The following is a 26,401-nucleotide window of genomic DNA, read 5'->3' as shown; positions in this document are numbered from 1 at the left end:
ATTATCATATTTCCCAGCATGCTCCATTGCAGGTTGATTTTTAAAATTGTTTTTGCATGTACATTGATTGATTGATTAATCTTATGCTACTCAAATATAAATAACATACATTTATCTCAACTAATCCAGTCTGCTACTTGAACTTATTGCACCCCAGTAGCGGTGCAATAAGATACAAATAGAAAGTCACTGGGAAGCCAAGCCAGCAAAAAAATCCATATTGCAACCTATGTTGTAATATTTGCGTTGCTTGCGCTATAACCCATTCATTCATACGCCACCGTGATATACAATAAGGCAATGACAACAAAAAGACAACACACACAGTGGCGGAATAAATTCAACTACACATACTGTAGCTTTGTTTAATCACAAAACCGGTGAAATCCACAAAGCAAATATTGCATGTAACAAACAGTTATATGACCTGCAGCATGGTCAAGCAAGTTAATGTTTTCAACAGTTTACTAAACAACTACTGATTTAGAACCACAGAGTTACCGCAGGTCAGCACAAAGACAACAGGAGCACTGCATCTGCTATCCAAAACCATTTCAACTTAAACATTTATTAAATATCATCAAATCAACAAGGTCCGGAGCTGCTTAGTGTATACACTGAAAACAAAATTGTCCAATCAATGTTGCTAAGAATAAAATCAGTCCATGGTACTGATTTCTTTCTTTCTGTGTGTGTATGTGTGCAAGTGTATATATATATTTTTTAACTCAACCTACTTGTAGGCTAGTTGAATGTCAATGCCATCCTCCTCTCGTTCATGTTGGCAAAAACAGTCTATGGCTCTGTCATACAGTACACTTTAAGATTTGGTTTTCATAGCTCACATAGCTAAAATGCTTGCTAGCTTTCTCTCATGAACCATTTAAGTTTTCTAGCTAGTTAACGTGAGTCTACTAGGCTACATATTGAACTTCAATCATCTCAGGCCAGTGACACAATATAATCATTTAGGGTTAGATCAGAATCGGTGTCATAATCATTGGCCTGTACCACAGGAGGGGAGAATGGCTCATGATAATGGCCGGAGCGGAGCACATGGAAACCATGTGTTTGATGAATTTGACACCATTCCTCTTATTCGACTCCAGTCACTACCACGTTCTCCCCAATTCAGGTGCCACCAACTTTCTGTGGCCTGTGAAGGGAATTAAGTCAAACCACAAGTCCAAATCCACATATGGCCGATTTAGCAAGCTAGCTACTGCAGGAAATCAACACAAGCAGACCTGTTTTTCTGACAATGATGACGTTTTGCTTAGGATGTGATTTGATTGGTGTGAAGCTAAATCCAACCTGGTCTCCTTTGGGGGGCGTTTTGCTGCGCCAGGACAACCCACAGTTGAGCTCAGCTCAATGCTGATTGTCCAAAAAAAAAATCTACATTATCAAGGGAGGCCAAATGCTTACAGGCATCAATGAAATGCTACGGTAGCAACATGTCATACTCTTTTGTTCCAGACAGCATCAGAGACATGGGCTACACATACTGAGACAGAAGGGCTGTTTCCCTCGTTCGGATGACTTCTCCGGTGAGATTCAGCCACTTGCAAATTGACAGAATCAAATCAAAATCAAATCAAATTTATTTATATAGCCCTTCGTACATCAGCTGATATCTCAAAGTGCTGTACAGAAACCCAGCCTAAAACCCCAAACAGCAAGCAATGCAGGTGTAGAAGCACGGTGGCTAGGAAAAACTCCCTAGAAAGGCCAATACCTAGGAAGAAACCTAGAGAGGAACCAGGCTATGTGGGGTGGCCAGTCCTCTTCTGGCTGTGCCGGGTGGAGATTATAACAGAACATGGCCAAGATGTTCAAATGTTCATAAATGACCAGCATGGTCGAATAATAATAAGGCAGAACAGTTGAAACTGGAGCAGCAGCACAGTCAGGTGGAAGTTGAAACTGGAGCAGCAGCATGGCCAGGTGGACTGGGGACAGCAAGGAATCATCATGTCAGGTAGTCCTGGGGCATGGTCCTAGGGCTCAGGTCAGTTGAAACTGGAACAGCAGCATGGCCAGGTGGACTGGGGACAGCAAGGAGTCATCATGTCAGGTAGTCCTGGGGCATGGTCCTAGGGCTCAGGTCCTCCGAGAGAGAGAAAGTAAGAGAGAAGGAGAGAATTAGAGAACGCACACTTAGATTCACACAGGACACCGAATAGGACAGGAGAAGTACTCCAGATATAACAAACTGACCCCAGCCCCCCGACACATAAACTACTGCAGCATAAATACTGGAGGCTGAGACAGGAGAACAGAACATGATGAAAACACAGAGAGATTAAATAAATATATTTTTTAATATATTTTTTAGTTTTCATTTTTTTTATTGGTCAAATATTTAGTGAAGCCTGGATTCCCTTGGCATCCATGAACACACACCACTGTTGCATCCATTACTGAAATGGTTGTTCCAGCTTACATGGTTTGAACTTTAAGTAGTTTCATATCTTAATCTTCCCAACCTGGCAGTCATTCTGAATGCAGGATGCAGGTGAATAAATATTCCAAATGATGGATATCCCCACTCTGGCTGGATTCCAATAGGAATTAAACATTGCTTTGCAAGACCTCATAATGTAACTTACAAGTCTGACAACCTTGACTTTCAGGCCACTGTATTAGGGTTAAACTAGGCCCTCAAAATAAGGCATTATTTAATACTTGTTGTATTTTGTTAAATAATGTAATTTGAATGACAACATTTTCACCTAGGATCTCACTTTGTGAAGGCCACAGGACTGTAAATGGATGAATGCAACAAACAGCCTGTCACGACAATGTCTCTGTTTCTAACAAATACAGTCATGAGTGGTATCTCTAAAATTCACTCGAAAGGCAAGGCACTCTGGGAAATATGCAAATAAGGCAGGGAGTTCTATTACGCTGGTCCGGGTTGTACAGGGCAATGGCCCATCACGTCATCGGGCGAAAGTGGAGTGGGAGGAGAGGCCTCAAATCAAACAGTAATCTGCACCGCTCTGTCATGTTGTCAAGAAGGCAGCATGGTGCATCATCCAGAAATATACAGTATATTTCTTTTAAATAAAGTAAATATTTGAATATTCAAATTAGTTTTCATTGGGAAGGCAGATAAAGCATTTTTTTAAATTTAAAGCAATCACTTTTACATGTGAAAACACATAATCCTACTCATCATTCCCAGTGCTTAATTATGTTCCAAAACAAATACGATCACTTTTAAATCTGGTTCAAACTCCTCCCACCGGGGTAAGGTGGGCTAGATAAACAAACCCCCTCAGTGTGTTAATTCAACACTGAAAAGTGTTGACCTGTACAGACACTGGACCAGCGTTACATTTAACACTATCTTGGTTTCTGTCCAATTGGCAATATTGTAATATTCAATATTCATGCCAATATTGTAATATTCAATATTCATGCCAATATTCTAATATTCAATATTCATGCCAATATTGTAATATTCAATATTCATGCCAATATTGTAATATTCAATATTCATGCCAATATTGTAATATTCAATATTCATGCCAATATTCTAATATTCAATATTCATGCCAATATTGTAATATTCAATATTCATGCCAATATTCTAATATTCAATATTCATGCCAATATTCTAATATTCAATATTCATGCCAATATTCTAATATTCAATATTCATGCCAATATTCTAATATTCAATATTCATGCCAATATTCTAATATTCAATATTCATGCCAATATTCTAAAATCTGCATAAAAACAAAACGTGCATTTTCCCACCCGAGATGTTTCCATCAAATTCAACACTGAAAAGTGTTGACCTGTACAGACACTGGACCAGCGTTAAATTTAACACTATCTTGGTTTCTGTCCAATTGGCAATATTCTAATATTCACTCCGAGCCCACTCCGATATTGGCATGTGCTCTCTAGTCAACAGCGCCCAGATACAGTATATGTATCCAGTTACTGTGTCTGGTTGCTGTTGGCTGGACACTGTATAGTGTCCAGAATACTGAGCCAGTTACAGTAAGATAAACCACCAAATGGTATTTGAATCATGCGATAAAAAGGAAATCATTGAAATTGTCATATAAATTGATAACATACATATTTTCTTTCTTCTAAAAAAAATATTATTTTTATTTGTCAAACTGCAGCCAAGCATCGATGATCATGTCACCAGAATAAGACCTTCGATATGTATTGGAAAGGAGCATCAAGCTCATCACCTTGCACTTTCACCACACTGTGACGTTTATCATAATTGTTTAATCTGTAGCCTAATAAACTGCATTCTTTCCTGACCAATCGTAGTGGGAGGACCACACAACATGTCATGGCATGACTCCAAGTTATTATATCAACATTTGCGCATAAAAGCGTTTCCACCTACATTTCTCGGATAATTCATTTTACCGACACAAAAAGATCACACTTTGTCTAGTATATTTTCTTTCATCAACATTTGGAAAGATTACAGAAAAATGTTATGTTTCTATCAGGCATGTCATGAAAGTTTACAGAAAAATGTTATGTTTCTATCAGGCATGTCATGAACGTTTACAGAAAAATGTTATGTTTCTATCAGGCATGTCATGAAAGTTTACAGAAAAATGTTATGTTTCTATCAGGCATGTCATGAAAGTTTTTATCTGACATGTACTTTACTCGCTTATAAAGGTTGGATGGAAACCTGGTTCGTGTCAGTGTTGATTTAACCCTGGATAATATGCTGTGCACACACACTGAATCCAACACACTGGAACCAACAAGGGGTTCACTTTGGTGTTTTATTCTAGGCCTTAGTTTTTCCTTGTCGGGCCAGTATGCAGCAAATATCAATTTCCTCTTTAATGATTTTCAGTGTCACGTAGGTCCTAAGATGTGCCTTGTCAGAAAATGTACCGAGGATTAAATCGCGTTCCTATTTGCATGTGACTTTTATTTGAGAAACCAAATTGAACTGTAGCTTGTAATGTATAGCATACAATTATGCAAAGTACAAACTGTGGACAACAGGGACTGTTGTCATCAGTGCACTGAGTTTCAATGCAGTGAGGGCCACGGATACATCATGTAAGTCTTTTCATTCAAAGGTGAGTCCTTTCATTCCAATGAACCATGATGTGCAGTTTTGTTCTGCACCGTTTTACTATTTCCTGATTGGTTTTGACTATCTATTTTGACTGTCACGGTTTGAATGAAATTGAGCTATCATTTTTATAGGTCCTATAAACTTTATGAAGACCTAGGGTATATTTAGTATTCTGTTAACCATAGTAGGGACTTAGCCAACACTGTGTCAGCCAATTTATTTTTCCAGAGTTTTTGCTAGATGTGTCTTGGTTGAAGGATGTGAGTCTAGCCTACGTTATGAATGTCAGCGGTGTTTTGGCCATTTTTGCAAGTGTTGGATTTCAAATATAATCTCCTCTTAGTAACTAAAATGTTTAAAAAGTGTATTGAAACATGATAATTCACATGGAGTATAAATGACATTAAGTGGAAGTGACTGGCATTATAAAAGCCCCAAATCCTCCTGGAATATGTCTTGAAATGAGTCTGTTTCATGTATCAAGTATTTGCCAATGCAGTTTACAGTTCACAGTGTCCAGAATACTGACCCAGTTACAGTAAGACAAACCACCATATGGTATTTGAACCATGCAATAAAAAGGAAATAATTGAAATTGTCATATAAATTGATAACATACATATAATATGATGTTATTTCTTCTATAGAAGTGACTGAGGCTTTTGACTATCACCTATAGCTTACGCCAGAAAATAGACCATCCAGTCGGACTGATTGACTTCTACTTCCTGCTGGGAATAGAAGGGGGAGGTTGAACTTGAGATAGAGTTCCTGAAAAAGCACATCCCTTTGGCAGGAGCTGCTTGTAACCGATAAACACTGGGACAGGAAACGGTGAAAGCATTTAAATAAGCCAGCAGGAAACAATATTTCTGTGTGTGTCAGAGAAGCAGGGGTGAGCTGTGATGTGTTCGCTGTTGAAGTTTTGACATCATTTGCATCTCTTCCATGACTGGTATGTTTACTAGTGTAGATAGTGTAGCCTGGATGCCTGGGTGCAACCCGATCCTGTGGTGTTTGCTTGAGCTTCATGTTGCAGTGGATTTTCAGGTTGACTGACGGACGGTGTTGTTTGGTTCTGATCTTAAGAGAGAGACACCAGGATGGCAGCTGAAGGGGCCACAGAGAAGAGAGCCAACTTGGTGGCATCTAAAGTCATGTGGAGTAACAGGGAGGACGTACCTCTGTCAGCACCAGAACGGTCACATGGCAGTGACAGAGCTGGTAAGACCTCTTTCCTATAGTCTATTGTTCTGTAGATTGCAGATTTTCAATTTGAGGAATATGACACTGTTAAGAAAACTGTGCGATATTAGAGACTGTAGATTACATTTTTGGAACTGTCAAGAATCTCTATATCTATGTATTTGACTCAGACCTCGGCAGAAAATACCAGCTTTTTAAATACTAAATGTAGTCGAATATATTTTATATAGAGTTTCAACTAAAATGCAACTATTTTCTTTGATATTCAAATAAATGTCTAAAATATATATATATATATATATATGAAGGTAAACAAAAAGTATTTATTTGATGGCTGACAAATATTTCAAGAAGAACCAAAAAGTACAATAGTTAATTGAATTAGTCTAAATATATGATCATAACCACATGATTTGGAGGGCTCTTAGATAGGAATCTTAATATAGCCTATAGGCTATAGCCTAGAATTAAATTCATGAGGGAGATGGAATCACCTCAACATTAGAGTAGACCACTTTTGCAGCTTCAAAATGACAAACAAATATATTTTCATAATGAGTGAGACATAAGGTAATTCAATAACACTTGCCATAAAATTCTTATAAAAGTATAGTGTCTTTGCGATCAGGGCCTGCCACACTGCAGCCTAGGATTGTCCAGGAATGGTTCCACGAACATGACAGTGAATTCAGCTTCCTGCAGTGGCCTGCCCAGTCACCAGATCTCAATCCAATTGAGCCTGTGTGGGATGAAATGGAATGAGCTATTCTGAGTAGAGATCCACTACCAGCCAACTTGATACAACAGCGGGAAACATTGAAGTCAACATGGGCTAGCATCCCTGTGGAACGCTTTCTACACCTTGTAGAGTCCACGCCCAGACAAATTGAGGCTGTTTTGAGGGCAAAATATTTGGAAGGTGTTCCTAATATTTTGTACAACCAGTGAAGACATAGAACCTTGAGGGTTCTATCCCTACCCCAGAGTTTAATGGGAATTTAAAAAAACAACAGCTAACAAGAGCTAACCCAGTCACATCAAACTCTGAAATGACAGCTAACATTCACTTTTCATTTGTTTCAGCTATTTCGCATTGATATTTATATCCATATGAATGATGTTGCTGTATGATTTCACCTAGTCAGAACAATGGCTAGCTGACATCCGACACGGCTCTCTGGTGGGGGAAGATTTAATTCATATTTGATTAACATTGTTGTTGAGGTCTGAGTGGCAAACAGCAAGGTTCATACAAACCCATACTGTTGCAAACTAAATGCTATCTGGAAGAAAGAGGAAATGATGTGTTTAATAAAAGCATCCACTCTTAGATAAAAAGGGGTTCTATATAGAACAGGGGTCTCCAACCTTTTCGAGCATGGGAGCTACTTACAAAAAATTTACCTGGCAAGCTATACATTTTTTTCTAGCTTTCAAAGAGGTACATTCTTCTCTTCTCCTCACCCTTGCAACTCTTCCCTGCTGTCCTTAATGTACAAGAGAAAGTAGTGCACTATGTTTTCTGTCAATATACCTGGTAAAATAATGGTTCATAAACAACTCTGAGGGCCCTATAAAATCAGAAATTTCCCCCCAAATAATGTGTTATATTTTCCCAAATTATGTTTTCAGTTACATTTATCCTGGATTTAGATTTTTTGGTTTTTCAATCTTAAAATTGCAATTGTTCATAGAGAAACAATGAAATTGGATGTTCTAAGTCCATGTCAATGCTTAAATCACATAATACATTTTTTTTTTTAGGTCTGGAAGAACGTCTGGAACAAATTTGGATTTTGAGAGTAATTCCCCTTTAATTGCGCATCTGGCCCTTTAATTGTGCATCTAGCAAGTGAGGAATGTGCATCTATTGTGCCGGTCTAGTGATGGTTCTGTAATGCTGCTGCTCGTTTCATGGCAAAGTTTGCAAATAACAAATAATAGATACAAATGATATACTTACTCATGATATACTTCTGCCAGGTAAGCCTACTTTGCAGTTAATATTTGGGGAAAGTATTTCTGTCGACCCACAAGGCCGCTTATCATATAAACTGGCTACACACAGAGTGATAGACAAATGAACGCACCACACAGATGGGCAATATTGCTGGAAATTAACTGGCAGACTTGGCTATTTAAGCCAATAGTGGCTAACCAGTGGTGGGATAATGTCAATGTTGAGTTGATAGAGCCCAACAGTGGAGATGTCATAATACCCATAAAACCTAGAGGTCAAACAGGGAAATGGTTCCAATCGTTTTTCCACCATTCATTTTTCCCATAGGGGATTTTTAGAAACACTTAAAATAAGGGCTGTGTTTCTCGAAGGTTTACCCTGGCGGGACGTTTTGATAACTATGTAAATCTCTCTTGGACAAGGTGACTTTCATCAATATTTTAAGCTCTATTTACTCTCAGATTCAAAAAGGCTAATTAGCATCAACTTGGATATAATGCAAAACTACAAATCCCTGCAAGCCATCTCGAGCTGACACATTTGCTAACAGGTATTGTGTCAAATTAAAACTTGCGCAAGAGAGTTCACAGAATTGTCAATTTAAACAAATGTAGCCAATTTATTTATTACTACATTTAGCTAAAATTAAATAGTTCAACCAGAGATTCTTACCTTTGCCTCTATTTGGCGGTCTTGTCCAGATCATCATGGTATTTTTTTTTTTGGGGGGGGGGGGGGGGTAAATACAGGGATTATATTGATAAAAGTCACCTTGTCCTAGAGAGATTTACACAGTCATTTAAACGTCAGGCCAGGGTAAGACTACATGAAACACAGCCCTTATTTTAAGTGTTTCTAAATGACCCTATGGGAAAAAATGAATGGTGGAAAAACAATTGGAACGTTTCCCTGTTTGAACGCTAGGTTTTATCAGTAATATGACTCATACTGTGGTCCTCTATTACATAGTAGTTGGGAGCTTGTGATGCCTGATACTTGTGAGATTTGTTTATGACTGTTTGCAGTAGAACACGTGAAAGTTGCATGTACTTTAATAGTGGCCCAGCGGCTAAGGAGTGGTACCTGTGGCCGAAAAGTGTCCGGTTCAAATCCTGGGCTGGGTTCTGAAAACTGGAGGGCTACTGGGTTCACATCCTCAAAACATTCCCCCACCATTGGGCCCTTGAGCAAGTCCCTTCAAATAATAAAAACAATTTAAAAAATACACAACATCCATCCAAGACACATTGTTGTTTGCTGTAACTAATGGACTGTATTGTACTGGAAAGTCAGTCACTGTTGACATAGGCCATCATTTAAGTAAAGAGATGCCTCCCTGGATACCAAGTTTTAAGTTTTTTATGTCACATGCACAAGTACAGTGAAATTCCTTTCTTGCAAGCTTTTATCCCAACAATGTGGCAAACAATATCAATATAGTGCTATAAAGTAAAGTAGAACAAACAATATCAATATAGTGCTATAAAGTAAAGTAGAACAAACAATATCAATATAGTGCTATAAAGTAAAGTAGAACAAAAAGACAAGACATAGAAATAAGAAGAACATGACAAATGTAAGCTATATACCAGTGCATATTTCCAAACTATGTTTGCATATAATGCCAATCAATTCTAAAAAAGTATAATGGTATTCTTTTGTCAATTTTTTAACTGTGTATTAAATTATATTCATAGCTAAAAATATGACTATTTTATTAATAGTAGTTGCTACATGGCCACAGGAAAATGTTTAGGGATGGGGGTGCTGCATATTTTTTGTCGACCCCCTAATTTATCAGCACTCCTACTTCACGAGGCTATGACTAGCCATAATTCATAAAAGGCACCATGCAGGGTTCTATATGGAACCATTTTGGTTCAGTGAAGAAGAACCTCTAGGATTCTGATCAAAGAACCCTATAAAAGCGTTCTGTATAGAACATTTAGGGGTTCCATATATGAAGCAAGCGACAGAACCCTTTTTGGTTCGATAAGGAACCTTTTTTTCTAAGAGTGTACTTATCCCAGGTATGATTTCACATCCTATAAAGAAACTGATGAATGTTTCTTGGATGAGTCTTGATGTGTGTTTCCATGCCTTTTGTACAGGAATCCGTAGACAGAACAACGTCCAGCAGTGGCTTAGAAGTCATGAGTGAGTATTAGGAAGTCTACTTACACGTGACAGATGTTTTGCTTTGTTGATGGAAAATATCTAGAATTCATTAACACCAATATCTACATAGTGGACTTTGAATTAATAGAGTTGTATTTATAATAGAGTTTATTGAACAGAGTTCATTTGCAGATAACTGATTGGGATTTCATAGCTCACTCCTTGCCTGTTGATTTTCCACATCTTTGTGTGCTGTTTGGGTTGGTGTGAGCCTCCTGACTACCCCTCCTAAATAGCGCTTGACGTTTACTTGCAGGGCGGATGCAAAACCAGACCACACCAGAGAAGCTGCAGCAGGTACGGCACATAGACATTTACTTTGATTTACTGAAGTTTATTACCAAGAAGGTTCATCTAAAAATGTTTGAGTCATTTCTCATGAGTCATTTGTTGTTAGTGCTTGTACAGTGGTAGTTCTATCTACAGTGTAGTTGCTCGTTGTGGTTATTTTGGTGATACTTCAGGTTAACACATTGAAGTACATTCAATATTAGCCATAGACCAGTGGTTACTGAAAGATGTTTGGATTTAAGTCAAGTTTAAACTTGAGCATGACATACTACCAGTTGAGCTAGATTGAAACTGTTGGAAAATGTCAGTGTAAGAAATGTTACACGACAATACACAAGTCATTACAAAACCAATCAACTCATCCTGTAATGTAAAGGTTAAAAATCAAGCCTTAGTATAACAGAGATGATATATGGAAATGTATTTGTATACGTAACTTGGAATTGTCATATTCACCATACATGGGTGTTATCTCTGGGTAATGAAGAAGCTGTGTAGCTAGAAAGGCAGAGACTCGGCAAGGCAGATAGATTCAAACGACATGCAAACTAGGACCGTGAAAACCATGGGAACGACATCTTGTTATAACCATAACGACACAAGGAGAGACCCAGATGCAGACACGGGAGGCAGGTGGTTTGAGTGCTGATATTTATTATAGTCCAAGGGGTCAACAAAAGGCAGGTCAAGAGTTCATAACCAGGTCAGAGTCCAAAACAGTACAGGGCTGCAAGCAGAATGGTCAGGCAGATGTGCACAGAGTCAGAACACAAAAACCAGAGACTTGGCAACCCACTGGTTGACTTGGCAAACAAGATGAACTGGCACAGACAGACAGAAAACACAGGTATAAATACACAGGGGATAAGTGGGAAGATGGGCGACACCTGGAGGGGGTGGAGACAAGCACAAGGACAGGTGAAACAGATCAGGTTGTGACAATAACTCTGTGCTGTAACCAACCAGCCCCTAAACATCCATTAAATGTCCTTTACTGTTGGTCTTAGCCATCACTGGTTTATTATGTCACACAAAACAAGACTGCTGTTGTTGATTCCTTTATCACTTTCTTCTTCTGAGGTCATATGTATCTGTTAGAAGCTGAGTACAGAAATACCAAGTCTGCCTCTTTTGTCAAACGGTGAGGTTTGTTATCTCATTCTGTGTTTGTGCTCTGTCTAATCTCTACTTCACAGTAAGGGTGTCCCCCAAATGGCACCCAATTTCCTAAGGGCCCTAGTCGAAAGTAAACTGAACAAAAATCTAAATCCAACATGCAACAATTTCAACGATTTTACTGAGTTACAGTTCATATAAAGAAACCAGTCAATTGAAATAAATTCATTAGTTCCTAATCTATGGATTTCACATGACCGGTCAGGGGCGCAGCCATGGGTGGGCCTGGGAGGCAGCCATAGGCCCACTGACTTGGAAGCCAGGCCCACCCAATGGGGAGCCAGGCCCAGCCACTCAGAATGTTTTTTTCCCCCACAAAAGGGCTTTATTACAGACAGAAATACTCCTCAGTTGCCGGGTGGCTGGTCTCAGATGATCCCACAGGTGAAGAAGCCAGATGTGGAGGTCCTGGGCTGGTGCGGTTACACGTGGTCTGCGGTTGTGAGGCCAGTTGGACAGCAGGACAATTGCACACTACCTCAAAACTTGAGACATCTGTGGCATTGTGTTGTGTGACAAAACTGCACATTTTAGAGTGGCCTTTTATTGTCCCCAGCACGAGGTGCACCTGTGTAACAATCATGCTGTTTAATCAGCTTCTTGATATGCCACACCTGTCAGGTGGATGGATTATCTTGGCAAAGGAGAAATGCTCACTAACAGGGATGTAAACAAATTTTTGCCCAACATTTTAGAAGAATAAGCCTTTTGTGCAATGGAACATTTCAGGGATTTCAGGCATTTCAGCTCATGGAACCAACACTTTACATGTTGCTTTTATATTTTTGTTCAGTTTAATATATAGTATAGTAAACACTTTGGTGTTTTCTCTGAATCTCTTCTGTTTTTATGTTTAAAATATTACAGGGCTTTTAAAGAGGAACGCCAGCAGTGAGGATGACTTAGCGTTGGGCGTCGAAGGTAAATAGATATTTCATCTTGTAGTCGTTGTTTTTAGGGTGACATGAACACCAGGTAGAGCCGAGGACAGAGGAGTAAGTTAAAAACAGGTTATGTGGTTTTAAACCATCACAATGATTTATCCACTGTGTGCTCAGAGGAACATTTGAGCTGTCTGAGAGTGGGTACACAATGAGAAAAATGTTGCTGAGGGCTGGTGTATTTAGGCGAGGGGGTAAAATATTGGCAGAGGAGAGGTGGTGTCTGTACTTCTTGCTAATCTCAGGGCTGAGCATCCAGCAGTAGACCGAGGGAGGGACAGTTAAGACTAGGATGAAAGCCTCAGAGAGACAGGGAGAAGATCATACCAGACCTGGGTTCAAATAGTGGTTGAAAACCTTCAAAATACTTTGAGCGTTTGCTCTAGCCTGCCTGGAATGCCTTGTGTTCTGGGTTTGGGACTGTTGTATTGGTTCTTTAAGACCGGCAAGTGCAATCAAGCACAGATAAAGTATTTGAAATGATTAACTAATATTTGAGCCCAGGTCTGGACTATACACACCTCCCAGGCAGTTCACCCTAAACATGGCTAAGGAAAATCACGCTGCTTAGCTTTGGCAAACACCACAGCAAATCTTATACAAACACAGCTAGGATCTGATGCTCACCAGTCCTCACTGACACCTACTGGGGGATGTGTGTGTATGTGCGCGCGTGTGAGTGCCCGTATCCATGTACAGTAGCATTACTTCCACAGTATCCTTTCTTAGACATCACTTAGGCCGGCCTCAGAATCGAATAAAATTGCAGTGAGACAGTAAAGGAAGAGAAGAAAGTGGAGAAGCAGAAGGAGACAGGATGTCTTAGAAGGGACAGCCAAGGACATTTGGCATGAACCACTGTATTCTCCTCAGAGACAGAGAGCACAGGGATAACTTGTCCTTACAGAGAGGACAGGGGGTCAATTCCAGACACTGACCCAAGGTGAGATTGGTCAAGGCTGTCCACTATCTCCTCCCAGGACCGGCTACTCAAGATATTAAAGGGATTGGCTACTTAGAAAGGCCAGTCAACCAAAAAAAAGGACTGCTGCCCCAAACCCTAAGGAAAGATTGACCACCCCACAGACTACTCTATCTCCTCCAAGGAACTGCCAGTGTATTCAACAGAAAGGTAAGTCAACTGAAAAGAATGCTACCCCAAACTCCGATGTTAGATGGGAATATACACTTCAGTACCCCTTGTCCTTGAAAAGCACCACCTTATCTGTGGATCAGGAGACCTGGTTACGTAACACCAAATGACATGGCACTTTAGGGAGTCAGCTCGGAACAGAACCCAATGGAATGGCATGCATCATCACCAACTTTCCAAACACTCATTTTAGAACTCCTCTTCAGATGGAAGAACTTTGCGGAACGAGACCTGATAGAAAATAAGAGTTGGATGTTGGAATCTTGGAGAAGGTTCTTGGACAAAAAAAGGTTCCGTGTAATGAAATAAAATAAAGCTTCGGCCGGCAGCACAGACCACTTTGTCCCTGTCACCATGCCAGGGTAAAATGGAGTCCCAACCTTGAATAGAGGTAGAGAGGACAGCCAAGAGAAAACACTGACTGAAAGAACACTAATGCCTAATATAGCTACTAAACAGAGCCATCCCAGAGACAGGATGTGCTGAATTAGCAGTTGTGACTAGCAGAGTCACAGTGGATAACTAACTCGTTGTCATTCATAGCAAGATATTCCAAATATCCAGCCTTGTTTGTTTTCAGGTCTAGATGATTTGTTATTTTTTTTCTCTTCCTCAGCATCTTTATATGGTAAACAGGGAGTGAGGACCGTCCAGGAATTTCTGAGGTAAGGAACTTTCCCTCTCTACTGTCCTGTCGGCTGGTTGCTGTCAAACCTTTGGCGCTTTGAAATGAATTGCAACCGAGGGTCTATACATGGCGAGATTACACATCCATGTATAAATAATTTGTGTGTCACATTTAATGTGATGTTATCCAATGTATAACGTGCATATATGATTACAATGGATAACTTACTATGCATAAATGGGTTAAAATGTTTTATTGACCCCATAAAAATACTAAAATTTCTCTCAGTGAGGTTCGATTGATGTGATCCAAAATGAAATATGTTTAAACTCTGAACACCCTCACCCAGGGCAAATTTTCAGTCACTTGTCATTAACTGACTGGTAGTGAAGGGAGCTGGCTTGATTGACAGATGTTGTCATAAGTTATGGATAATGTTCACATGATACATGCCCACCTGCCAGTGACTCCTATTTACCATGCAAATATAAGAGACTCACCTGACCTTCACAGAAACAGATGGGATACATCCCAAATGACACCCTATTCCCTATACAGTGCACTGCTTTTGACCAGGGCCCATAGGGAACTATGTCGGGAATAGGGTGCCATTTGGGACGCAGACATGGATGAAGGGATGGTTTGCATGAAACAAGAGTGATGACATAGACATAGATATGACACGACGAGGAGGAGAATAATATGAGATTATTGTTGCGTAGTGTACAGTAGCGACAACTCTAAACAGGGTTTAGATGAAGGAATTTGTGTGTGGAGATGACAGTGCGAGCAGTGTGATTTGGAGACCAGTGTTAATACAGATTATTGTTCCATTCTGTTATGGTGCATTGTAGTATTATGCAGCAAAGCGTTCTATCATGTCTTTGTCTGTAGAAGGATGAGTGGCTAGCTTGTATGGAGACACAAGATTCGGAGACTGTTTGCAGCGGTGTTCTATCATGTCTTCACCTTTGGAAGAATAAATGGCTAAAGGAACACATACCTAAGATATGAGTCTAGATTCAGAGACGGTTGTCCTTCTATGATCATGTCTGTGTCTCCGTCATGGTTCAGGAGTTCCAGGTCCAGCCCAGTTCTCACCAGGTGGAACAGCTTGACCTCAGCCTTCTCAGCACAGTCGGCTCCACTCAGGTTAGTCATGTCGCCAACTCCAGGCGCTCTTTTGTTAACCAGTATTTATCCTAATTGAAGCGGTGAGGATCTGAGGCTGGATTGCAATTGCAACATACGATGCGATAACTGCCGTGAGGTGATGTACGTTTACAGAAAGTGTGCATCCCTCCGTGCGTGCATGCTTGTGTGTGTGCGTGCGTTTGCATGCCTGCCTGCGTGTGTGTTTGTGTCTGCAAGCACATGTGTATTTATGAGTGTGTGCATTTGTGTGTTATCCCAGTGTAATGGATGTGCTGAATCTGTGGAGTGATGACCCAGAGGAGGTCCTACTAGATCTGGGCTTCGGCTGTGACGAGCCTGACATCTCTGGACGGATCCCAGCCCGCTTCATCAACAACCAGTCCAGCGCCCGGGGAATCAACATCCAGGTGTTCCTGGACGCCCAGAAGAACCGCATGGACATAGAGAACCCTGATGTCAGCAGTAAGTGATGTTACACTGTAAATGTACTACTCAGACATTCTGTCATATGCTCTTAAAACACTGAAAACATACTGTAGATACCTTGACATGCTGTCATTCTCTTTATACACTTGACAAATACTGTACTGTAGCTATGTAATGTGCTGTCATATGATGTTTAAGCTAGCCACATACATGTTCTACCTCCAGGAACCTTGGCAACTACTGGCATGAACATGAACATGGTCATGGGATTCTTTTTGTGCTTTATGTGTTGAAATGGTTTTATTTCCAGTGTCCTCTCTGTCTCTGGTGAGAACACCGTGCATTTATTCCACCTGACGGAGACGGTCCTATAAGAATGATAACATGGTTAGCTGGTTTGCCAACTTTGCATCTGTCAACCACAGATAAATGTTAACAATCTCCTTCTCTCACCTCACCCACTCACTCACTCACAGATAGGTTCAGGCAGTTGGAGGTGCTGCAGCAGGTTACCACTGCGTTCTCATCCCTGGTCGGTGGTGCGTCTACAGACTCCCTCTCCGAGAGCGGAGTTCCAGCTTTAGCTTCGGCCGAGGCCAGGGAGAAGAGGAAGAGGATGGGCATGCTGCTCCGCCGGGTCTCCAGAAAAACCCTCAGCCAGACCCAAATCCAGACACAGGACTCCCAGGACACAAACCCAACTCCCCACAGTCCCGTAGCCCACTTACCGCAGCCCCTGGCCGGCCCCCCTGACAGGCGGACCCAGCTGAAACGAGCCAGACAGGGCCTGGCTGAGTGTGTATGTCTGACCCCACTGGTAGAGGAGCAAGGCCTAGCCTCGGAAGCACCAGAGCCCCACTCGGTCCCCCAGGAGGGTGCGCTCAGGCTGGAGGTGGGGAAGGAGTATCAACCCCTGATCTCCAGTGGTATTCCAACCAGAAAGAAAAGTCCTGGGGAGGCCAGGGAGTCCTTTGAGATGGAGGAGGTAAATGTCAAAGTGTCACTTCAAGTTAAAAAAATACTGGTGGTTTAACATTTGTGGAAAGGGGTATAATATACTGAAATGTATTGAATTACCTCTTGCATTATATTGCTTCATCTTCCAGATTAAACGGTGTAACTGTAGTTGTACTACATATGTATATTGAGCTATATTATTTGTTTTCTTTCATGTCAGATCCAGAGCTTTGATGAGGGCAGTATTTCTGGGAGCTACATGGGAGCATCCGACACCACAGGTATGGGCACCACTGTTTTAACACTCACATTTCTTCAGTCCATTTTCCTGGTTTCTATAGTTCTTGTCAGTGGTTTATGCGAGGTTTTATAACGGAGATCTTAGACAGTAGCTTGTCTTTCATTAGTGTATATTTCAAAGAGCGCTAATGACATGGAAAGTATTCCCCTGCCTTGCTGTTAAGTGTTAAAAAGTAACCTACTAAAACAGTCCTCTAGCTTTGTAAACACAATTCTCTCTCTCTCGACCAGATAAAAGCTCTCTTTATCCAATGTCTAGGTTTATTTTTAAACTCTGTTGGCCCTGACTCTGATGCCAGTTTTCTCTACCTTCAGCATGGAACAATCTCCTATGGTGAAGAAATGCAAATATACTGTAGCAATTAGACTGCCATCATTTTCATAAGGGGTTTTAAAACACGATACCAACCAGCAGTGGCGGTTGGTGCCGTTTAACATCAGGGAGATGTCATTTTTTTGAGCATGGCCTTATTTCTATTACAGGATATTGGATGACTGTCATTCATATTCCATTTACCCAGCTCAATGTAACATCGATAGGTTTAGGCTACTACCTGGTACTCCAGGCTGTATCACATCCGGCCGTGATTGGGAGTCCCATCGGGCGCCCAGCGTCGTCTGGATTTGGCCGGAGTAGGCCGTCATTTTAAATAAGAATTTGTTCTTAACTGACTTGCCTAGTTAAATAAAGGTTCAATTAAATACTCATGTTCCCTATACCCATCATGAGGTTGCAACAACCTAGCCTACAAATGAAAAGTTTATAATGTGCATCGGTTGAGAGACAAATTGGAGTAATCCAGGTAGACACATTCAATATGGCCTTGCACACGTTTGTCTGCAAATAGCTAAACTGGGGTGTAGTCATTAGTCCAAACAGTTGTAAAACTTAGTTTCTATTGGACAAATTCAGGTAGACCGACCCACCCACCCACCACCCCCTGCCGTTTTAAGAAACTTTTTGCAACAGAGTCGGAGGAAGGAATACACCCCTGTTCACCCGAGCACACAGTTCACTTTCATAGCAGCCACATATAGCATCATCATCACTTTGCTCATTGCATTATTCCTTCTCGCATCTACTAGCTCCTCTTCGCTCACATTTTCCCCTTCAGTACACAACAGCGGTCTGACCAGGCACAAAAACCTCTCCAAGCCAAACCTTCATACCACAACCACTACACAACCTACATTGTCACCATACTAACGTTATAGTCAACAGACTAGAACTAACGCATTAGTTAACCTCCAATTCATGTGTACAATCATGCAGTACAGCAAGTAGTTTAGCAGTTACACCGGTGGCCCCCTGGTGGCAATACATTTATAAAAGTGAAAGCTTACCTTGACTTGGAAGAGTTTCAGTGTTGGATAGCCTTAGCCAGCTAGCTAACATAAACAGCATTCCTCTGAGTCAGGTTGTTGAGTAAGCTAAATTAGCTGCATTAGCTAAGTATGTGGAAGGTAAACAAAGAAGAGAAAAATATACCATGAAATATACAGTGCCTTGCAAAAGTATTCATCCCCATTGGTATTCTTCCTATTTTGTTGCATTACAACCTGTAATTTTAAATAGATGTTTATTTGGATTTCATGTAATGGACATACAAAATAGTCCAAATTGGTGAAGTGAAATAAAAAAAACAGGAAAGTGGTACGTGCATATGTTTTCACCCCCTTTGCTATGAAGCCACTAAATGAGATTTGTTGCAACCAATTACCTGCATAAGTCACATAACTAGTTAGATTGCACACAGGTGGACTTTAAGTGGCACGTGATCTGTCACATGATCTCAGTATATAAACACCTGTTCTGAAAGGCCCCAGAGTATGCAACACCACTAAGCAAGCAGCACCATGAAGACCAATGAGCTCTCCAAACAGGTCAGGGACAAAGTTGTGGAGAAGTACAGATCAGGGTTGAGTTATAAAGAAAAATATCAGAAACTTTGAGCATCCCACGGAGCATCATCAAATCCATTATTACAATTTTTTGAAAGAATATGGCACCACAACAACCACAAACCTGCCAAGAGAGGGCCACCCACAAACTCACGGACCAGGCAAGGAGGGCGTTAATCAGAGGAAACCAAAAGATCAAAGATAACCCTGAAGGAGCTGCAAAGCTTCACAGCAGAGATTGGAGTATCTGTCCAAAGGACCACTTTTAAGCCGTACACTCCACAGAGCTGGGCTTTGCGGAAGAGTGGTCAGAAAAAAATCCATTCCTTAAAGAAGAAAAAACAAGTGAACACATTTGGTGTTCGCTAAAAGGCATGTGGGAGACTCTCCAACCATATAGAAGAAGTTACTCTGGTCAGATGAGACTAAAATGTAGCTTTTTGGCCATCAAGGAAAATGCTGTGTCTGGCGCAAACCCAACACCTCACATCACCCCGAGAACACCATCCCCACAGTGAATCATGGTGGTGGCAGCATCATGCTGAGGGGATGTTTTTCATCGGCAGGGACTGGAATGATGGATTGCACTAAATACAGGGAAATTCTTGAGGGAAACCTATTTGTCTTCCAGAGATTTGAGATGGACGGAGGTTCACCTTTCAGCAGGACAATTACCCTAAGCATACTGCTAAAGCAACACTCGAGTGGTTTTAGGGGAAGCATTTATTTTTGCCTTGAAGAATAGGAAAAAGTCCCAGTGGCTAGATGTACCAAGCTTATACAGACATAACCCAAGAGACTTTCAGCTGTAATTGCTGCAAAAGGTGGCGCTACAAAGTATTGACTTTGATACAAACCCCCCAAAACATTTATTTTAATTCCAGGTTGTAAGTCTACAAAATAGAAAAAGGGCCAAGGTGGGTGAATACTTTCGCAAGCCACTGTAGCTCTCTCTCTCTCTGTGCTGCTTCTCCTTAATTTTTGAAGAAATTAGCTATGGTCTTTCTCTCTCTTTGAGTCACCTACTCACCACACTATGCTTTCAGTACTAGACTCACTATCTGATCCTTTGATTGAATGGACAAGATGTTAGTTCATACTACAAGAACTCTCATAGGCTGGAGGACGTCCTCCGGAAGTCGTTAGAATTACTGTGTAAGTATTTGGAAGGGTGTGAGAACCATGAGCCTCCTAGGTTTTGTATTGAAGTCAATGTGCCCAGAGGAGGATGAAAAATAGCTGTCCTCCGGCTACACCAGGGTGCTGTTGAGGCTACTGTAGACCTGTTTATAGCAAAACCGTATGTTTTAATCAGTTATTTGGTGACGTGAATATATTTAGTATAGTTTTATCTAAAAATGATAACTTTTTAAAATGTTTTTCTGAAATTCAGTGAGTAGCTAACTGATAAGCAAATTGTCATACCTTTTAGTTGATTCACCAGGCAAAGGTGAAGTTCTGTTTATTGCCCTGAGTCATAGTTCTCCTTTATACTTCAGATGATGAGTCTGATAAAAGGATATGATTAAAGTGATGTAATTTTCCATGAACTCTTTCTTTCTGTTCCTCTCTACTCTCTTCCACCTTCTCTCTGTAGCAGTGTGTGTGATGAGGACTAACAGCTGCCAGTCTGACAGCAGTGGTTTCCTGGAAGAGCCCTTCATCCCGTCCATTACCCAGCATCCCTCACCTGGACCCGAGCTCATGAAGGTTACATGGAGAACATTCTAGAAGTGCAACAATCTAGGCGTGTTACTTTTAGTTAGTTCTACTGACTTACTTAAACTTACTTTAAGTTATTGCTACTAACTTATATACTTCACCAGCCCAAAATATTAAAACATATTATTGAATTGATATTCTGTCTATTTCATGGTGCACAATTTAAGAGGTCATTCATTAATTTAAACTGACAGTGTTTGGTTGTTGTTTAAGGCTTTGTCGGGAATATCTGGAGGCAGCACTGACAGCCAGATCACTGTAAAAGGAGCTTCACCCCCCTCGTCCCCTCCATCCAATTCCCTGGACCCTTCCCCTCCTTCCCTCTCCACGTGCCACCCAAGACCCGAGTCTCCTCTATACAGACCAGAGACAACAAGCCCTACAGAGAAGACACCCAGACACCAGGATTCCCCCACACCCCACTCCCTCCTCTCTGATGCCTTGGAGATGACTAACTCTACGTTTGGAGCCAGGCCAAGCCTAATGGAAAACACTGTCACTGAGGAAGATGGATTCTCTTCGGCCTGCTGTGCACCTTGTCATAAGCCAGACTCTCCGTTACGGCACGTTATTATTATCATGAAAACAGATAGAGAAACAGAACACTTTACTCTGGAATCAGAGGAAGCTGTTCCAATAGGAGGAGAGGAAAAGGCCATAGCGGAACAAAGTGGTAATGTTCAGACAGGAACAGAGGCTGTTGGTGATCAGGACACCGATTGTTATGGGTCACATGAAGGCTCTCTGATGGCTCTGGTGCAGATGAAGAAAGAGATGGAGATGAAGATGGAAGTACAGATTAGTTCTGGTTTGGAAGGTCCAGTGTTGGGTCCTGTCGCTGTTCCTGAGGTGGTGGATCAAGGCTCTGAGACTGGATCTGTTTGTCAGGACCGGTCCTCTGAAGATCCTCTATTAGGATCTGACCCTAACCTCTCAGCAGTGCTAAGCCCTGCCTCACCTCTCCCCCCAGCAGAACCTCTCTCTGCCTCCTCTCTCCCCCCAGCAGAGCCTCGCTCTGCCTCCTCTCCCCCCCCAGTGCACTGGGAAACATGTGGCTCAGAGATTTCAGAGGGATCCTCAAGCTTGGTTGTCCAAGAGCCTGTCTCACCACTAAATCAACCAACAGACCTACCTCCAGGCCCAGCTTTAACCTCACCTTCAGAGCAAGTGTCACTTCCAGCCTCTTCCCCACCACCATCTCCGCCCCCAGCATCATGCCCACACCAACCTCCAGCCTCAGCTTTTCTGGCAGCATCCAGCTCATCTCCAACACAGTCCCATTCCCCAATCCCAAACCATTCTCTTTCAGCCCTAACCACAACACCAATCCCATCCTCAATTCCAAACTCACCATCAGCCCATTCCTTAACCGTAGCTCCATCTCAAGCCCCAACCCCACTCGTCCCCCACAGTGGTGCTTTCAGGTCAGGCCGATCTGTGTCTGTCCAGATGCCCTCCTCCCTGCCCTCTGTCTCCCACTCTGCCCTCCGGAGAGCTGCTGTCCCCCACACCCCCTCCCCGCTCGGCCCTTCCTTCGAGCCCCTCCCCCTGACTGACCAGACGCTCCGGCAGAGGCGGAACTCCTTCTCCAGGAAGGCGTGGTCAGATGCTGATGTCTCCCACTTTGCAGAACACAGAAACACTGCGGTTGCCATGGGAAAGGCAGACATGACACCTGAGACGATATCCCTCCCGTCCCCCTGCCCCTCCCCCTCCATGTCATCGTCCAATCGGTGGCTGTCTCGCGATGGTTCACGAAGATCCGGAAGTTTCCAGATGAAGTCCACCTCCTTGGACACTGGGCTGTGGCAGGAGGAAGTGGGGGAAGAAGTGGGGGATGAGGATAGACGGTGGGAACGAGCCCTGTTCTCTGGGCTTTCCTGCTGCTGCTCCTGTGATAACCGCTGTCGCTGCTGTTCTCAGAACAATCGCCACAAACCGTCCTCCGTTTCAGCTTTCCCTGTAAGTAACACACACAATTCAGTTACGCGCTCTTGTCAAACCCTAAATTGATTCACACAGGATGATATCTGAAAAAAAAGACTAAATGATAATGCAGCCTCACTCATCAAAATGTCTGCAACAAGTGCCCTTTTCTATGGCTACATCCGATCATTAAAATAGTTATTTAATTCCTTATCTGTATATTTATAGAATATTAGATAAGGAGGCATTGAGGCACATCACATGTGTTTTTCCTGTTGACACGATGAACAAATCCTCTTTGCATGTTAGAATCTTTATTGGCCCTTCTAAAGATGGTGGTTTGGTTTCATATGCAGCAGTGATCATTTGCATGTGAATGCCTGTTTTGCGTGATGAGCAGCAGTAGAGGAGGAAGTTCACCACTCTCTCTCGCTCTGGCTCTTTAGTGGCCTCAAGCACAGCTCACTTCTAATAAAAGAACACTATATGAAAGGTCCTATTCACCAAGAATGGTCAATAGGATTGGGGTTGCTACTTGAGTCTTTAGTAGACCCCTTTCTGTCTCTCACGTAATGCCGGTTTTATGAGGGTGACCACCATTGTGCTCTGATGGAAATCATGTGTTGAGTAGGCTACCGTAATCTATCTTTGTGAACAGCTGAATTTGATACTTCTGAGAACAGAACATCTACACTATGGCCTTCATATTTGTATTGAGCCCATTTGGTTGTTCTAATTGGCTTAATAATCAACCTCTTCGAACTAACCACTGCCACTGCAATTTCGCTAATAGGCAAAAACAGACCTTTCCTCTCTTGTGCGCTGATTCACTGTACATTTTTCCTGACGTTGTGTTGTCTCTATCCTCTCTCATGATATTATTCTGTATAATCCTCTGTGCAGTATTCACTGGATGAGCTGGAGGGGATGATGCACTGTATGAGGAAGTTCCGCTGCGTCCTGACAGACATCGAGGAACAGCTGTCAGAAGACCAGGCCTCGGTGTACAGCTCACTCTCTGACACTGACAGGTAGATAATACCCCCTCTAGCGGACGCTTTAGGCTACTTCACCTCACCCATATCATCTCATTTAGAGTGATCATTGAGCAGGCTTGGGTATAACGAGGACAGTTTGAGACTGATGCTTTTAGTGTTACGTTTATGCTGCAGGGTTGGAGTCAGTTCCATGTCATGACTTAATTGAAATGTGACTGAACTCAACCCTGTTTTGTTGGCTAATGATTTCGATTTGACATACTATGGTGTCACCTTTTTGTGTCCTGTCTCAGAGAGGAAGTGCGAGACATCTTGGAGCTGAGGAAAGCTGTGAAACAGGAAGCTGGAGAGTTGGAACTGCAGCTCACTGACCTGGTTCATCGCTATGACGACAGCTTCAAAATGGTAGGTTACACAGACACACCCCTGACTGTGGATTATATTGATGAGCAATGAAAACATTGGCTATGTTTTTCTACTTTGCCTCAGAACTATAACTCCCTTTACACGTTCCTTCTATTACAGCAGTTAGTAAAAATGTGTTATTGTGTACTACATTTGGTAGAAACTAGAGATCGGGGTCAATATCCAAAGGAATAAGTATTTCAAAGCCATGGACGACAGCATAAATGGGCATAAAAACACATATCGGAGAACTGATAGTGAATTGTGATGTTGTTCGGTTCCATAGAAGATGCACAGACTACTCGATGAACAATCTCACCTCTACACCCAGCTAAGGCTCCTGCCCCTGATCCCCACAACCACATCCACCCCTGGTTCTGCCTCCTCCAGGAGCATGGCCACTCAGTGCTGCCTGCTGCCCTGGCTGCCTTTGACGGACATGTCCAGGCCACGCCCCTCATCGCAGGCCACCTGGGATTTGGAGTCTAGATCAACTCTGCCAGATTCCAGTTCTATGGGCCAGAGTCTAAAACATGGTTCTACAGGCACCAAGCCAGACAAACTGGACATTGTGGGTTTCATCCAGAGAGTAAGGGACCTTTGACCCCTGGTACATACACAACCACATATCAAAATGTAGTTTCAGGTTTACTGGATGAAAATACAAAAATGTTTTGACTGTGTATTGCTTTACATTTTTGTCTTGATAATGACATGTTGTCACATCTCTTTACTGTTTTTCAGCTGAAGGAGTCCATACGCCACTCTGTCAATACTGACTCACTGGAGTAAAAGAGAGGTGGGGTAGCCCTGACTGACAGATCTAGGCCAGGATTCAATCCGAAGCGTTTCATAGGGCAGCGTACAATACAGGCGATAATTTGCCTTTCAAAGGCATTTTCCTTGACGTTCGCAGAGATCGCTTTCATGGTAAACGCTGTGCATGTCGGCTCAGACGTAAATGACCTTTGAAAAGTCTTATAATAGTGCTCTGCTCTGTAACACGCCTTCGCGTGAATACCAGACCTATACCCTCTAAACTCGACTGAAAAAAACACTGCCTGTGTCCTCACCCACCCGTGGATTGTTTTTCTGTCTTACAGATGCAGCTTCTGCTGTAGCTTACTGAAGATGATCTGCTGTCTAAGTTATAGTGTGTCCAATCAACCTGGACTCGGGTAGATGTAACATGATAAATGTAAATCTGTCTCCCTCCATTTAGTATGATATGTTAGGTGTGGTAAGGTATGTATTTCTTTGTGGATGTCCATCATCCATTATGTTATGAATAACAATTCATATGATATGTCACAAATTCCAGTTTGATGTGGCTAACCCTAACATTAGTTAAGTAGCTTACGTTAACTAGGCAAAGGGTTAGCTAACATGCTAAGTAGTTGCAAAAAGTAGTACGTTTCAAAATAGCTAATTAGCCTAAATGCTCAAGTTGTCCGGGATGAGATCGGAAGACGCAACCTTAGAGATGCTAGAAGTTTGCATTATATGCCCACCTATCCACCCCGACCCACCACCCTCCCTTCCTTTTTGCCTCATGTAACCTTACCAAACATACCATATCATATTCATTTGAGTGTCCTGGATTTACGTTGACTATGTCTAGTCTATGAAACCAGGCTGGTGTAATCAATGGATTCCATTACTACCAAAGTAGTCCAGTGTCCACATGATGAATAAAGAGCATGAATGCATGAAATCATGTGTGCTATATCTATAACGTGCCAATGCATAACATACTGTACATAGAGTTTGTGTGTGTATTGTCATTCCCTACGTATCAACAACAGCATTCGTCTCAACTAAGGATGTGTTCTCATTCCTTACTGTGACATGAAGTCTCCTACTGTTACCTACCTGCATCAATGCTCTGGGTAAGACAGATCCCCATCCACATGAGATCCATGCAGTATGTGTATGCTATAGAGAGGAGCTCCTCTCTGTGTCACCCCCCCCCCCCCCCCCCCCCCCCC

General features: G+C 42.0%; 1 protein-coding gene across 4 annotated transcripts; it reads left to right on the top strand.

Annotated features, from left to right (window-relative positions):
* The first annotated feature begins 5,971 nt into the window (after positions 1–5,971).
* Positions 5,972–26,127, top strand: itprid1 (ITPR interacting domain containing 1). 4 transcript variants are annotated; one of them, XM_031796414.1, is made up of 16 exons: positions 5,972–6,044; positions 6,179–6,313; positions 10,367–10,412; positions 10,690–10,730; positions 12,768–12,821; positions 14,611–14,659; positions 15,697–15,774; positions 16,037–16,239; positions 16,680–17,188; positions 17,381–17,441; positions 20,963–21,072; positions 21,298–23,046; positions 23,914–24,041; positions 24,302–24,413; positions 24,700–25,002; positions 25,158–26,127. In XM_031796414.1, exons 1-16 carry the CDS (start codon positions 6,038–6,040, stop codon positions 25,203–25,205), a joined length of 3,633 nt encoding a protein of 1,210 aa, XP_031652274.1. In that variant the 5' UTR covers positions 5,972–6,037; the 3' UTR covers positions 25,206–26,127. The 4 variants fall into 4 exon arrangements, with proteins under 4 accessions (XP_031652274.1, XP_020364700.1, XP_031652275.1 ...); XM_020509111.1 differs by having other exon boundaries at positions 20,960–21,072; XM_031796415.1 differs by having other exon boundaries at positions 20,960–21,072; positions 24,700–25,023.
* Positions 26,128–26,401: the final 274 nt, after the last annotated feature.

This window comes from Oncorhynchus kisutch, linkage group LG18 (genome assembly GCF_002021735.2).
Source record: "Oncorhynchus kisutch isolate 150728-3 linkage group LG18, Okis_V2, whole genome shotgun sequence".
Classification (NCBI taxonomy): Eukaryota; Metazoa; Chordata; class Actinopteri; order Salmoniformes; family Salmonidae; genus Oncorhynchus; species Oncorhynchus kisutch.
This window is presented reverse-complemented; position numbering and strand designations above follow the sequence as displayed.